Raw genomic sequence first — 16,156 nt, 5'->3', positions numbered from 1 at the left:
GATATCGAAGAGACGAAAGAACCGCAGAAAGAGATACTAATATTTTTCTCGAGATAATACGAGCGACTGGGCCGATCCAATTCTCGGTACGACCCTCCCATAACCAATGTAATTTCAAATTAGTAATCTCCCTCGGCAACGAAACCATCCGCTTCTCGTCTGATTCTCGTGGAAATGTACCGGTATAAATATTCAAATTGTCCCCCTGAATGTGACTGGTGTCGATAGGTAAGAATCTCGAGCGAACAAGTCAATAATGGAAACGTCGAATTCGAGCATCGCTCGGTCCCAGGAATCATTTACACCGAGGGAGAAGCAAAGGGCGATGAAGTTTCAGGATGTACATCGAGGACATCGAATGCCTCTTGTTCTCGCTATCCGTGCTCTCTTCGCTTCTCCATTCAGCTCTCTCTCTCTCTCTTTCTCTCTCTCTCTCTCGCTGCAGGCCTCCTTTCTCTTCACCGAGGACAATGCGATGCTTCTCCTTTCAGACTGGTTCCGTGACTGTACATTCGTTATCCACGATACAATGCTCATTCAGTTGTATCGTTTTATCGGAGACAAGCTACGAGATGGGTTTCATATTCCGAAATATCGAGCGAAAAAATCTGAGATTTCGTTAGACAGATCCATCGAAAGTTACAGTTTGTTCGACAACGGTTAACCTATGGATAACGTGGAGAAATCATCACGGACACTCCGCTGTTGCTAATAATCGGGTAACATCGTACGCGTATGACAGGAGCGCCGCAGGAACCTCTTACGAATTATCTTCCGTTGCATCCCTTTCCCGCGTCCTCTCGCTCCAGCCAGTCCTAAAATTCTCCGTCTATTTAATTTGGCGTTAGGGGGGCCATTGCCCCTAGCGCTATCGCCCCTTCTAGTCGTGGTCCGTTGGGACGGCGATGAAGCGCCTCTAGGCCGCGACCTGTGGATAACCTAGGACAAACGTATCGATTTTTGGTAGCGCCTTCGGATCGAATTATCAGACCAGAGTAATATCGAAGACTTTACCCGATCTTCGGTTATCCGAGGTACAGCTTGTTCGTTGAATTTAGTACCCGTCGTCGCCTTTGCTCCCTATCCGTGGAAAAATGTACGAGAAGACAAGTTGCTCGAGGCATCGTGACGAGCCAAAGATTAGTTTCGAAAAATTGTGTCATCCACGTTATCGAGAACTCTCTGTTAGTTATCGAATTCCGCGCTTTTTTATCCGATTATCTTTATCGCGTTAGAAATTGGCACTCGTTATTTGGTCGGTGTAGTCGATAAAACGACGCGTTAACGATCAGGTGTCTTTAGGCTTTAACGAGGGGGAATCGATAAATTGCGATCTTCCGTTACAAGTATCGTCCATTTTCAATCAACGTGGAGGGAACGTCGTTGTCGGCTGCGTATCGCGAATGTTGGAGATTCTCGTGGAACGTAAAATTACAAAAACACGAACAGACGACGAACGTCCCGTGTCGTCCGTTAACCGTCCTCTAACCGCGCGAAATTGCCGCTTGTCGGAAAAAATCGAGAACCAATGAAATTAACGAATTCGTATTTCTGCTTCGTCGCCTTCTACGAATATACATACACCGTGCTTTGGAAACGGTAGCAACCTTCTTCGGTCGTGGTATTTCGTACCGAAATTCCAGCAATCTTTTCAGGGCGAGTGAAACTTTTGTCAGCAGTCACATACATAATTCAGTGGGTCCTTTGGCAGTGGCGAAGAAAACGGCGGGAACGGTAGGGCGAACAGGACGATAAGAGAGGCAGGGAAAAGGAAATACGCGGACCGGCGCGAAGCGAGCTAAAAGCGGCAACGACTAGCTGGAATCCTGTATCATTTTGACACGACGAACAGGTCCAGCGGCGCGAAGGAGAACGTATCGACTTGGAGCGCTTTTATCCCGAAGCCTCTTTCGAGGAAATCTTTAGAGGAAATCTTTCTCGAGCGAGACGCGAGAGAAAAGTTCCCGACGTCCTCTCACGGACGAAGAATTCGTCGAAGAACAAGATAAGATAAGAACGAGAAAATATCCGAGAAATTTTCCCAGGCGATCGCCAACTATCGTCTAAGACAACTTTAAAAGCGATCGATGTAGCGATGTTTAACGCGGTCGCTTCGAATCCAGCGAAATAAGAATTACAGGCAACCTTACGCATCGATGTTTCATCTGTCTGGACCAAGGGAGGAAATATCGTTTCTCCATCGTTTCTCTATCGTTCAACCTGGAAACCTAAATTCTCCGTGGAAGAGATATCGCATCGATCTCGAGATATCTGGCGCGTCGACTTTTCTTTGGTATCCGAAGGGAGATAGCATCGTTTTGTCTCGACATTTGCAGGGACGAGTCGACGATGGAAGCGTGGAAGACGGGAAAGGGAGCGGAAAACGATCGGTGCCGGGGAATCGAGAAGCCCACGAGCAGCGAGGCTAACTTAATTCGTGTAATACGCGTATCGGAGGTAGGCGATATTCCGTCGGCGTTTTATCGCGATAGGTTTTTCGCTTCGCTGTTCGAACGTAGATATAATCCTTTGTCAGGGTTGATCCCGCGGGAACGTTTTTTCCGGTGTCCTCGAAGCGTGGCTCTCCGTCTTTACGCGCCATACGAGCAAGCGAGCAGGAAGAAACTTCCGGACGGTAAGGAGCCACCGGTGGCCTCGTAATTTTCGTTTAGCTTCCCAGCAACGCTTTTGATCGTCTTCCATTGTCTTCCTTCCGCCCTCTTTCCTTACCTTACCACCCGCCCGCGCTATTTTTCCTTGACCCTTTCTCCGGCCAACACGAACCAAAACTATTATCCCGCAGGAAGGAAACGTCGAGTCGCCGGAAAGTCGTTCCATCGCGCAACGTTTCGCGCTGACCTTATTCGACTTTAATGCAACTCGATGCGTTCACGAGCACCAACCGTTACTCGAATTTGCAAAGTCCACTCGAACGAACCGGAAGTTTGACGCGATATATCACCGAACCGAACGATCCTAGGATATCCAAAAATTTCGTTAACACAGCAGCTCGTAGACGCCGTTGTTAAACATCCGCCGTAGAAACCTTTTATCTCGTACATCGTGTTAATACGTCAAGTATTTTTACGTAACGTTTGGAAATTTCACCGATACCGTAACGAGACGCGACTGTAACGATCATCGTCGTCGCTAATTGGCGCGATAAATTTTTCTTCGATTTCGATCGGCATTCGAAACGCACGATCGGGTGTATTGTTCTTCGCGAGCCAAACCGTCGATCTTAACAGAGTCGATCGGTGCGATTCGATCGGCTGACTCGATCGGTACGAATCAACGACTCTCCGAACATCGATTAAACTCGTCTGGTTGACGTTTCGACGTTTTATCGAAAACTATACGTGCTTCGTCAATGTCGGCGTCGGCGATACAAAGTTTCGCGAGTTCAGCGAGAAGAAACGAAGCGCGACTTTTAACAATGGCGACCAGTCTCCCCGATAGAAATCTGCCATTCGAAAGTCGCGACGAAGGGCGGAGAGCATTAATGGTTCATTAACCACGGCTCTCGAAACTATCACCGCTTTTCAGAAATAACAGCGATACGCTGTTCTGTCGCTAAGGCGACGAAATATTTACGACGTGCTCGAGAACGGAGCGGCAAGTTCGCGCCGGTCGTCGGTTCCCTACGCGGCGGTCGCGATTTACTGCTGTCGTTTGCGCCCAGGGAATCGCCTTTCGCACGTTCCTACCAACGTGCAAGAAACTGAACAACCCCGTGGTAACCGAAATAGCCGCGCGTTTCCCGCGATAATTCCGCCGAAACGCAAAAACAAAGCCGTTTCCGCGAAACGTCGCTGCGTCGAATTAACTTTCCTTTCGAACGATCGTTTGGCTCGATTAGCGGAAATTCGAGAAAGTAACTGGCGTTACGCGGAACGCCTTCGACTCTGACCGACGGTACTTGGACGGAATTTCGACGGAACGTGCGCGATAAAAGAACGTAATTAAATGACGGGAAACGATGCCACGCTCTTAGCGAAGATTAAATCCTTTGCTTCGACGATGGCTTCTCCGCTGTCTCGCTTCCCTTTTACCCTACCGATAATACTTGCTTCCTCGGCTCTCCTGCGCCATAATTTACCAACTGGTAATACCGGCGAATCCAACTTACAACTTGTACGTTGTAAATGTCTACGATACGATTTTACGCACGCGACGTAAAATTTCGCGTTTCTCCAAAGTCATTTTACGCGGTGTTGGCGACGTTCGTGCCCGAGCACTCCGCCGAAAGTCCGTTTCCTTGATTCGGACCTTTGCGTCGTTGTTTAATGCCGGTCGAACGAGAAGGAGAAGAGGATCGCCGTTATCGTTAGTCGTTACCGCTTGCTGCCGGCCCTCTTGGCAAAATTAATTCTACGAACACGGTCGTTGAACGCCGTTATACGACGCTCGCGACAGGAGAAATCATCGTTCGCGAAGCTCCTCGAATCCGCAGATTTTTCACGTTTCTTCGATTTCTGTCTTTTTAGACCGACCTTCGATAAACAGGCTAACCGATATCGACGTTCGTTACAAGCTGGTTGAACCCGCATAGATTCGCGGATTTCACGGACACATTCGCACGTGATATTTCTTGTACACGGTTCTTCGATCAGGCATCGGCATCGAGAAACCAATCAAGCTCAACGACCAGATAAAACGGCTCGCCGGTGGAAAGGGAGCTTTGTAATAATCGTTAGCAGTCTTCTTGTTACTGGAATTAATTCAATTGGCCGAACCCGTTGCTCGTTGCATCAGCGGATTTTCGACCGATTGGAATAACAGGGCTTATCTTTGCACGGTAGTTGTAAACTCGCTGATTGCTGCGTGCCAAATTACATCAACCGTTTCTGCTCGATGTTATTTCGCGGAAAAATAGCTCGCCTAGACGTCTCGCTGAATATAGGCTGAAAAAGAGACGCGCAGTTTCGATCGGGGATCGACGAAATTTCCGCGAGAAAGATCCGCGTATCTACGATTTAGAAAGGAGACGCGATAAAAGTGTTCGACTATTTCCGACGCGCTAATTAACCGGGCGATCGTTCTTTCCAGCAGAATCGATGAATTTTGGCAATTGGTTCGTTCGAATTCCAATTACACGCCACAGATGGTACTTTCCACTGCGGATCAATGGACGCGAACAGATTCTTTTTTTTTCTTCCCGCTGGTAATTAAATTGGCCACGCTTTACTTTGCTCGATCTGGCGAGTTAATAATTCTTGTTCGACAACGATCGGTAAATCGCCCTGAACTTAATGAAATTAAATTTCCCGAGATCGCCGCTCAAGGTTTTCTGAATTCGTCCGCTTTGCTCGCCGTGCGTTGCGGAAAAATGAGAAAGGCGGAGAAAAGAGAGAAGAGACCAGAGGGAGGGAACGTTTTACAGAAAATCCAATTTAGTTTTTGTCGTTGCACTCGAGGACGCATCCATGGCTCGTCGTTTTTTCTTTTGCTTTTTTTTTTTCTATTCTTTCTGCCAAATAACAGTTTAATAATTCGTTCGTTAATTCGGTACTTCGTTTAGCGGGTTAAACGAAAAAAAGAAACATAAATAAATAAATAAAAGAGGAGGAACGTTTGCTCATTTCGTTTGTCGAATAATTTCCGAACAACTAGCGAAAAACGATTATCGGTATCGAGGAAAAATTCTGAAGAGTCGTTGGTCGAACGTCGCATCTATCCACGAGTAAATAACGCAAAAGCGGGAAAAAAAGGAGGAAAAAGAAAAACTACACGTAAAAATCATATACGATCCACTGCAGGCCGTTACAAACGTTCCGTTTATTTGTTAGCTAAATCGTTTCAGAGTGCTTCGATTCGAAAACGATTCGATGAACGTAAAGTGCGCTCGAATTACCATGGCAAGTTCGTAACATTGAAAATTTCATAGCGCGCTAGGTAGGAGAAATATCGAGTCCTGGTCGCAGGGAAAAAAAGCGTTTGCCGACGAAGAAAACGAAGGGGACGATACGAAAGTTGGAGAGACTGTTCAAAGTCCGTGGTCGGTCACGACGTCGTTGGAAAACACGGAACTCGAATTGGCCCGTGCGGTTGCCGGCACGAACGACGAGAAGAAGATCTCGCTTGCGCATTCCGTTCGTGTCCGTCCGCGTCTCGATCGAGAAATCGAATTCTGGTTAGGTGGTCGACCCTGGAGGGCGACATCTCCGTCTCTGACGTCGGAAAAGGCTTCGTTGAAAAGCCCATCAACCGGTACCGCGTCGCTTTCACGATCATCTCGCAGTCCCTGCTACTTTATCGAATAGACCGGAGGGAAGTCCATCGTGCTGATTCGCGGCGCATATTGATTCGAAAGGTTTCTTCTTCGTGTGTAGCCTCCTTACCGCCTCGCCCTCTCCATTCTCCGAATCCATCGTCCCCTCCTTTTATTCCTTCTCTTCTATCTCTCTAGCTCGCGCCTCGATACCTCCGACTTCCGTTTCGGCTAAATCGTGATTAGATTGCGGATGCCTCTTCTTTCATTATCCCTCGCCCTGCCCACCGACTCTCTACGAGGCCTCGGTTTCACGAAACTCTCTTACGAATCCCGCTTCGGTAACGTTTCCACGAACGATACGGTACACGATAGATACGCGATAGTTACACGATGAACAGATATTATATCGCGCAAAATTTACAAGTACAAAAACGTAGAGAAGGTGTGTATCGTACGCGCTATAGTGTTTAGCAAACGGAAGAACAAATCTATATAGAAACGTGTAAATTGCGTCTCTTTAGTTACGTTCGTAGAGTTACGTAAAGATTCGCAGAATTATCTATGTGATTTATCGATGCAAACTACGTCATTAGAAGCTATGTATAGCTAATGATATTTGGATCGTGGATTCCGACGTTTCTCTGATGCTCTAGGTAGCGTCGTCGAAATTGATGGGCCATCGAGATCGAGACGTTTCACTTTCTCGGTATCTCCGTTATAGCAGATTGTCCGGTTAATCGGTGCCACCGATGTTCGAAGATAAACCGCGATATTAAATCGATCGAAATATAAAAAAATATGTTTAAAGGGCGAGAATAGGGCGAAGAAGGTCTAAGTGACGGAGAACCGTAAACGGAATCGACTTTAAAAGCGATTAACGTTAGGTTGCTCGGCTTCTTTCCGAATTATTCTTTTTCCCCCCTTAGTGGAAAAATTCGGTGTTATCCTCGTTCCTTTGTCGTTCGCGTAACACGCTCGTGGAAGATCGAGGCTGTTCGGGCGGGGATAACCGAGACCCTTTCAGGCTCTAGTTTAAATGATAATGGGCAAGGCACACCGGGGACACTTAAATCCTCCCTTCTGCTTTCCATAAATAATTGAAGGTGGAAATGGAGCGGATTCCCCGGTGTATTAGCCGACGCTCCGCCACCCAGAATAGAGTTTCGTTTTCCGATTGCGATCCGATAGAGACTGCTTGGCTTCTTCACAGCCTCCTTTGAATAATTAAGAACCTACCCAGAAGCTTTTTGAATTATGCAACACGTTCGATCACCGATTCGACGATCGAGACCTTTGCCCCGTCGATTCCGACACCGATCGTCGAGCGTTTTCCATTTCCACGATTCTAGAAATCTGTTGTAAGAAAATGGAGAGTGCCGATTTGTATCTTTCTTTTTCCTCTTTCTTTGCTGTAACGAGATATTTCGAATAGCGATCCTTATCCAAAGTCTCTCGCGTCGAAAACGTTTTTCGCGATTTACCGTGAAACGAATTTAACGCCAGTTGCCGCGTATTTTTGAGAAATATATCTGGTCAAATAGAAGGAAAAACGTGGGTTCGCGTTTAAAGGATCGAAAGATTAGGAAACTAGAAACGCGGATTCGCGTCTCAACGAGACGTACGATCGTGTATCGATACGTAACGACGAGCTGTGTGTACAGGTTCGTTGGGTACACGACCTTCCCCTACTCCTTGGAGCGAGTGTCTCGGATCAGAGCGTGTTTTCAAGTCAGATGGTTCGGGGTTTTGGCTCGACGTTGTCGATGCTGATGCCGACGTTGTTGTTCCTGTTGTAGTTGTCGCGGATATGCTCGAGGCTCGTCCGTCTCGTGTTACAAGCACAGGATACACTCTGGTCGATCCTCCCAAGCACATAAGGTACACACCGGGCCAACCTCGTGCTCATTCAGGATTTAATTGGTATCAGTTACGCCTTAACCATGTTGCGGATACCGGCATACGTTGCATTTCCTACCCCCTTATTAGACGTTCGAATTAATTGCCTTTGAGAACGGCTCCGACCGCTTACGGCCACGTCGCTCGACAACGAATCGCGCCCACCCCTTTTATCAAACTTTTCCACTCGCCTTGGCAAATCGAGTTAAAACATTTTGCTCGGTATTCCAGAGAAAAACTACGCTTATAAACTATCTCCACGAGATTCTTACCCGAGGTGGATGAACGTTGCGAAACGTCGAGATGAAACGCGAAAGAAGTAACGATGTAAAAGCTATCGTTGACGAAGCACGCTCCAACGATAGAAGAATACAATGGTAGGTGGTTTTTTCGCTGGTTCTTCTCGCAATCTCGTCGGGTTCGGGCGGGGACAAGCCGAGAGACCGCGAAAACCGTTCCTCTTAACAGCGTAACGCGTATTATGTTTCGGCAAATATTTGCCAACCAGCCGAAAATCGATTCGACCTCTTTTTTCTCTCCTACTTTTATCGTTTCTTTATCGTTTCCGGCTTTCGTTCGCTGGCATCGAGCACGAATCTCATTTGCCGAGAGTCTTAGAGACGCGGCCGGTTCTCCTCTTTATCGCTTGTTTGCCCGCTTTCGTTCTCCTACCAATCCGTAGATCGTGCACGCGTCGCAGCTTCGATCCCTGTAGTCGCTCCTCTCCTCCTTTCCTCGAAGCTCGCGATAAAAAACGTTTCTACGAATAGAGACTTTGCAAAGTTGCGTAACTCGTGACGACGCATTTGCCCGTGTATCATCCAGCTCGAAGGCGAAACACGAACGCGTTGGTGGAGATGGAGCGTCGTCGAGGTCGATGGCGGCGGCCGATACGAGGAGAACCGGTTGGTCGATTTAGTCGCGCGCGATGACTGCTGACATCACTGTCCGCCTGTTCGTCTATACTGTGGTAATTATTCGTCGATGGTCTCGAGATCTCGAACCCCTTCACCGTGCCTGTTTTCCTCTCTCGACTCGTGCCCTCCGCCAAGTCGGTGAATAACGAATTGCCAAGATCGATGGCAACAACTTTGCTCTTCTTTCCTCGAGGGTATCCTGGCGTGTAGCACGCCATCCACGGGAATATTACCGTTCCGAGTGAGATTACCGTTCCGCCGGAGATATACGACGTCACGGAGAAAGCTATCAAATCGGCAAAGTTCGCGCGTTCGAAAGAAGATGGTGAGATCGAGCGGTTTTAATCGTCCTCCTCTCGCAACGTCGCGCGTTTTCTTTCGCTCCGAGTCGTCGCTCCGCCAATGGTCGAGGAACTCGTTCCTCTTCCACGATCGAGAAATTTCGGACGAGAAATTTTTCCGACGAAAAGAATCCGACGAAATTTTCAGCGTCTGTTTCTCGTATTTACCGTGGAACGATAAACGTTCGATGATACTCGAACTGGCGTGCTCTCTCGGTCGAGGGCGGCTCCTCGTGAAGAAGTAAAAAGCCGCTTTCATCGTGCCCGTTTCTAGTTCCGGAGAGTGCTCGGAGAACGATACTCCAAAGAAACGCGTTGTATAATTTTAATTGATAATTCTTTCTTTACTACCTCCGTAATACCTATGGTATTTCCTTTCGCCTCGCTTCTTTTCCCCTTTCTTCCTTCTCCCTCTGTCTTCCCGACCGAGTTCTCTCTTTCCTCTCGCCACCCTCTAACCTCCGAGTCCACTACCGAGTAACGAATCTTCGCGCTTCCACGGATACCGTAACGCGAAACGGCTATTTATACGTCTTCTGTTCGCGCATAGAATCGGCTAATGTAATTAAATAGTTAATTTTAGATTAGATTCTTATTCTTAGATAATGCGCAGCTCCGCAGTCGCCGACCTACGATCGATTCAAGTCTCCGAGATTTATATCTTTTCGATTTTCTTTGATCGAACGATACGCAAGGATTTTTTAGATTTGAAACTACCACGACGATTAGACGACGTAGTTGCGATTCCGCGGCTTTCCATCGTAACATCGATGTGTAGAATATCGCAAGGTTTCGATATACCGGATATTTCAAAGGTAATATACAACGGTTGTTTTTCGGATTATCCGCAGCCGCGGCAACAGGATTCGCCTCCAGATACAAACATCGTACTTATGTACATACATCGGAAGGGGATTTCGAGAAAATGTTATCGAACCGTTCTTCGCTATTCTTCGACCACGCGATATAGCCGCGTGATGTTCGCGTTTCGAGAGCTGTTCGTCGCTGGTATAAGAGGTTTCCCTTGGATTAAGAATCTTAAGAGAACTCGACTTTAAACGTTCTCTGTAACGCCGACCGAGGTATTAATAGCTGGTTGAAAGCCAGACATTCGTATCCCAGTCGAAAGTTACTATACCTTTACGAAACAGAATTGCTGGTTAATAAGCGATTAAATTCAACGATCTCGAATATTAGCCGATTTTAAAGGAAATCATCTGGAAGAATCGTTTCCGTTGATCGAAAGTAACGAGCTCGGGCGTTGCTGAAATTTTGTTCGCTGTGAAAATCTCCGAACAACCGCTGTTCGAGTCTCGTAGACCAAACGCGCGATACAGGAGCCCAACGTAATGTCGCGGTGGTAGGATTCACGCGGGAGCAGCGCCATACAACGGTATACGTACACGATCGCGAGCGAATCGAGAGAGCCACGAGGGAATGAAAGTGTCACCGAGAAACAGAACGAAGAAGTTGACAGACTGGAAACCGAACGAACGGACCGAGTCTTCTTCCTCGCTCCCTTCCCTCGCGTTATTCGCTCTGCTTTATCCGAAATTCCCTATCTGGCAATGACGAACGAGAGTTTTGTCCCCGCTAATAAACACCGACACAACCTTGTCGCTATCGAAATGGTTTTCAACGTGGAAAGCTACGACGCTTCTACGAACGCTCGTTACGCTACATCACGGCCGATAACGAAGGAATAGGTTCCATCGTGCGCGAAATTCCAAGTAAATAAATTAGCGATAAGCGATTAAGAACCGGCGAGCGAGTCGCCGAACGCGCGTCGGTTATTCGTTCGAACGCGAAACGAAATCCATTGAAACGGCTTTCGGAATGTAACGTCGCTGAATAAACCGTAACGTACGTACCGATAATCCTCGTTAAAGCAAACGTTGAAACGCTCGAAACGTCCCGTTCGTTTCATCGAGATCGTTGACGTTTAATTCGGTCGCGATACGCGGATAACGCGTCCCTGAAAATGCCGAGAGCCTGGCGTTTCTTTCTGTTCGCGATATCCCCCGAAGAATAGAGATCGGTTGCAAGATTTCTCGAGGGATGAAACGTTCATTTTGACGATGAGCTCGCGCTCGCTCGCTATCGAGCAGACGCGCGCTCGGAACAAAGTTGCCGAAAATTTCCGCTCGAACGGTTTCTTTCGCGACGAACGACGAAAAGTCGTCGGCCGTCGACGTAATCTCGTGCTAAAATAGTAATTTCGCTAACGCTCGAGCGATTCGTTCAAAGGGATTACACGTTTAAATAAAAGGCGAGTAAACTATATAAAGTATGTTACGAGGGTAACGAGACCCTCGTGTTTTGGCGAAGAGCGGTACAGAGGCAACGATCGCAAATCCTTGTGTATGTAACTCTCGTTACGTGGAATAGCGGTTTCGATGTAAAGGGATTTGAAAATCGGTCTGGCAAACACGGGAGAAGGCGGGAGAAAGCGGGAGAACGCGGGAGAACACGGGAGAACGCGAACATTTACGTCACTCGCGATCATACCGTACGCATTATTGTTTAACCGGTATTATTCGTGTTGTAATAAAACTCGATGCGGTTTGAATAACAATTGTACGAATATGAACTAAAGCCGATACCGTTTGACTATTGTTTGACCGGCCTCGTAACCGCGTTTACTATAGGTAATGATTGCCTAACGAAACGGTTGCTCGGTACACGGTACGCGCAGTTAGATCAAATTTACCGAGCAGCGCGAATGGAATTGCCCGGTGTGCAGGACGAACCGTTTACGCCTTGCTTTTCAGTTTTCGTTCGCATCGGGTGTTACGTAAACAAGCAGAAGCGTACAAAGCATAGCGCACAGCGACGAAGGAAGGAAGCGGCTCGCGAACGATCGACCGGTTCTCTCGAAACTCGCTGGAGGAAGGAACGCGAACAGCGTTTAAATTTTCATTCGAGACGCCGAGACGAAGACAATTCCGAGGTTGAAAATTTCACACGACCGGAACAAGCGGCAAAGCATTTATTGCGTTTACTTACTCGGTTCAGCGACATTTGCATTTGTTTTGGCTTCGAGTTACCGCTGCTGGCTCTTCCTACCGAACTTCCAGTCCTGAAAGATGAGAATGGCGAAAGCATTAGCGTAATTGTCCTCGAAACGAGAAAGCGAAGGTGGGTGAAAATAAAGAAGAGGATGAAGAGGACGCGGCAGAGGGTGGGAGGGGACAGGCAGCGGACAGCGAACTGCGAAAATAGAGCTCTTACGAGAGTCCACGTTCCGCCACGCTTTTTGCTCGCAATTTTTCTTCCTACGTTTCCATCGTTTCGCCATACTCCCGGCGACCCGCTCGGTTTATTTCGCTCGATCCTCCTTGCCACCGACGTCTCTCCCCTTCGAGAAAATTGAATCGAGCTTTACCTTCCGCCAGCTGTTTTATTAGCGAGTCAATTTTTTGCGTCGACGGTTTTGCAAAACCGGCCGAATAAATATTTGACAAGCTTTCCGTTCGCAGTCGGATAAAAGACAGTTTTACCGTTCAATTTAATTTCGCTAATTTCTTTCCACCGCTACCCGATAAACCGTAAATCGAGTAAATCGCAGCCAGACGAACGCAACCGCGCGTACGTAGCGTGTCGTTTTCTCGAAATTTCTTCTCCTTCGAAATTTTCCCGAGATACTCGGACTCGTCGCACCTTATGTATCGCCGTCGTTTCCCCGGCATCGTTTTTCTCCTTTTACATTAATACGTTCGCGTTAGCCGGATAGTTAATTGCACCCCAGTGGATGAAGGCAAACGCGGATGTAAAATCGCAGCTTGCCTCGTGTTTCAGGATCATCCGCGTCCCTCGAAAAAAAACCCTCAGATTACGACCAGAAGTAATCCTGAAAAATTACGTCTGCAAAAATTACCTAATTTATATTACCGTGCTTCTGTTTTTGTTGTCCGTACAGGATGGAATTAACGGTGTAAAACCCAAGTAGAAATTTTACGGCTCCACCTTCGCCACCCCCACTCCCCTCCGTAGTTTCGCTAAACTTGGAATTTCCGTTCTTGAAAATCTACGCGCGATAGACGACAAAGCGTTAGAAAATACGTACGACGCGGGGCCTAAGTGGCAGACGGAGTCGAAGGTTTCGAAAGATTCGAGGGTGGCACGAGCTGCTGCGAACCGGTAAACGACGGTTTGCAAAGCGATTCTCTCTCGAGGAAATTATCGTCAACGCCGACGCTTAAAACAAATATCCCCAGGCTCTCGAATAGTCGGAGACCGTGGTAAGCCAGAGCGGGCTGCGAAAAGTCGCGGAGTCAAGGAAAAGAGCTTAAAAAGCTGAAAGTTCGGTCTCGTTCCACGGTCCAACTTTTCCACCGCCTCTCTATAACCAATCTCCCGTCCCTTTAGTACCATCTTTTTCCCCTTCGTCGCTATTGCACGCTCTGTCTTTCTTCGCCTCTCGGTTCTCCTACTATCGTTACGCGGTAAGATTCGTCGTAATTTTTCCGCGAGCCAGATAAACCCGCGGTAGTTAGCCGGCCAGATGCGCGAATCGTCGTCGCGATAACTAACCGAGATGTTACTGGTACACTTGGGGGATAAAAGAGAACTGCGAAAAACACGTTTGCCGAATGGCAGAGGTTGAGAGGTGGTATTTCGCGGAAATTTTAGCGCAAATACCAATGTAAATTCGAACGCAAACGCAAACGCGAATAGGTTCCTTTGTCCGACTATCGGCGTATGTCGAGGCGGGGAACGCGTTGCGGTCCAACTTCGATTAAATGGACCGCAACTTGTCATTTTTCGATCGTCGATTAGCCCGGACCTTCGTTGTTCGCCATTTCAATTACACGCTGCATTAACCCCGCCATCGTGCACGCGTGTTTCGGAAAATCCGCCAGCGAAACGCCATGAAAAGAAGTTAATTAAAAAACCTTAACATTTTCACGCGACTACTTACGCTCGCTCGTTCAATTTCGCGCAACATTTTTCTCAAACGCGTACCGCCGACCGAAAGGTGTACCGTCCCCGTACGATAGAACAGCGACGAGAAAAGCCGAAACCGTCGCTCGCCTCTTTTCCCTCCTAACTCGTCGCATCCTCGTCGCCTCTCTCCGAGGCTACATATTTCGTTAACCCATAAATTTTTGCTCGTTCGTTAGCGCTTCTCTGCGACAAAAAGCCAACGTCCTCGTCTCTAAAATTCGAAACGCGACCTATTTACGACGCGTTTACGACGCGTTTATCGGTCGACCACCGGACAAACGGGGTAAATTCTCGATGAGCGGATAGACCGTCGGTCGCGGACTAATCCTTGTTTTCGCGGTTTGCCGAACGAGACCGGAAGAATTAAAGTTGCGCGGGATAAAAGTTTGCTTTGAGGAGCGGGGGGGCGTGCCAGGGAGAAAAGGTGAGCGGCGAAGGGTAGGAACGGGAAGGGGAGAAACGGGTTAGGGGCGGGTGCAGTGTCGAGGGTGAGTCGAATGAAAAATACAGGGTGGCGCAGTTGAGCTACGCGTGCACACACACAGCCGAGCCAGTGCTCCGACTAAACAACCTCAGGGTATAGATTTATAGATGGACGATACCCGCTGGGAAATCAGCATCGTCTGCGCTTTCAGCGATGCCGAGCCGTTGCTGAAAATGAAAAAGCACGAACTTTTCAAGTTTTCATTGCCGGCCCGAAGGGTTCCTCCACTCGTTGCTTTATGGTGTCAGGGATTTTTCCGAACCGACGGATCGTTTAAACAATGTAAGCCTGTGTGGAACGCGCCGACGTTCGATAAACCATCGCCGCCGCTCCCTTCTCGACCTTTCCTCGTCGATACACCATCTTCCTTTCTGTCCTCGGAGATTCGTTTAACTTTTTTCATTCGGATCTTTCGGATGATCGCGTATCGACCGACGAATCGAAAGGCCGTGCGAAAACTTTCGCGATGCCAAACTCGCGGCCTCCTTCGCGAATCAACGCCGTCTATCGGACAACAGTCAACCAAGCCAGCCAAGTAGAACGATCTCGTTCTGGAAATCTCGAAGTAAAATGTTTCGCGCGATCAGGTATATCCGCGAACCTTATTTTTCGCGCGGACGCTACTTTTAACTCGAATGGATATGAAAGTGAAATTCACGACATTTTGCGTAATCGTCGAAGATAAAGCGACGTTCGATGTTTTAACGGTTCGTAAACCGTTTCTGTTACAGTGTTCCGGAGCAGCTTCGGGAGACTTCTCGGAGCGTGTGGCAGCGCTTTTACACTCCTCTTCCACTCAAGACGACTGCTAGTCCTCGTCGAGATTCCTCCGAGCTGTTCTACTTTCCTCGCACGAAGAAACCGATGGAAACGTCGAAAAAAACCGTAGCGCGTCGCACCGCTCGCAGGGCGTTCACGATTTTCGAGCTAACTCGTAAGCTTTAACGCGGCTCGGGCTAATGATCGCGATGATCATGAAACGATTCCGCGTTAACGCTTACACGCGTAAACCGTTTGTAATTAGTCAGGGATTCTAGCCCATGCGGAACGTTCGACCGATCGCTCTCGCTCGATGCGAGAATTTTCCTATTTCAACTCGCTTCGCTTCAACCGTGAAATCCGTTCTCATTCGCCGAGGCCCTTTTCTCGCGGCAAAAACCTCGAACGCGTCGTACTTATCGCGGAAAATACGTATACCGGCTGATACGGCTACACGGGCTCTTTGAAGCGCGACAACTTTGTTCCTGCTTTTGTCTCTTAATTATCTCTCGATGTGGAAGATCGATGCCGCAAGGCTGAACGAAACAAAAGCGCTCGGGGCGCAACCACCCATCTCCTACGTAGCCGACCTCGGATT

The 16,156-nt window shown here is 48.1% G+C and overlaps 1 protein-coding gene across 1 annotated transcript in view; it reads left to right on the top strand.

Moving 5' to 3' along the window:
* Positions 1-15,944, top strand: part of LOC117236708 — a 59,969-nt gene extending 44,025 nt beyond the window's left edge. Inside the window, exon 3 of the mRNA XM_033499932.1 lies at positions 15,531-15,944. Within this exon, the coding sequence (XP_033355823.1) occupies positions 15,531-15,611 (81 nt within the window). The 3' untranslated portion in view covers positions 15,612-15,944. The remainder of the gene's footprint in view (positions 1-15,530) is intronic.
* The last annotated feature ends 212 nt before the right edge of the window (positions 15,945-16,156 follow it).

This window comes from Bombus vosnesenskii, unplaced genomic scaffold (assembly GCF_011952255.1).
Source record: "Bombus vosnesenskii isolate JDL3184/JDL3185 unplaced genomic scaffold, Bvos_JDL3184-5_v1.1 scf7180000013262, whole genome shotgun sequence".
Classification (NCBI taxonomy): domain Eukaryota; kingdom Metazoa; phylum Arthropoda; class Insecta; order Hymenoptera; family Apidae; genus Bombus; species Bombus vosnesenskii.
Note: the sequence above shows the minus strand (reverse complement) of the source record. Positions and strands in the feature narration are given on the sequence as shown.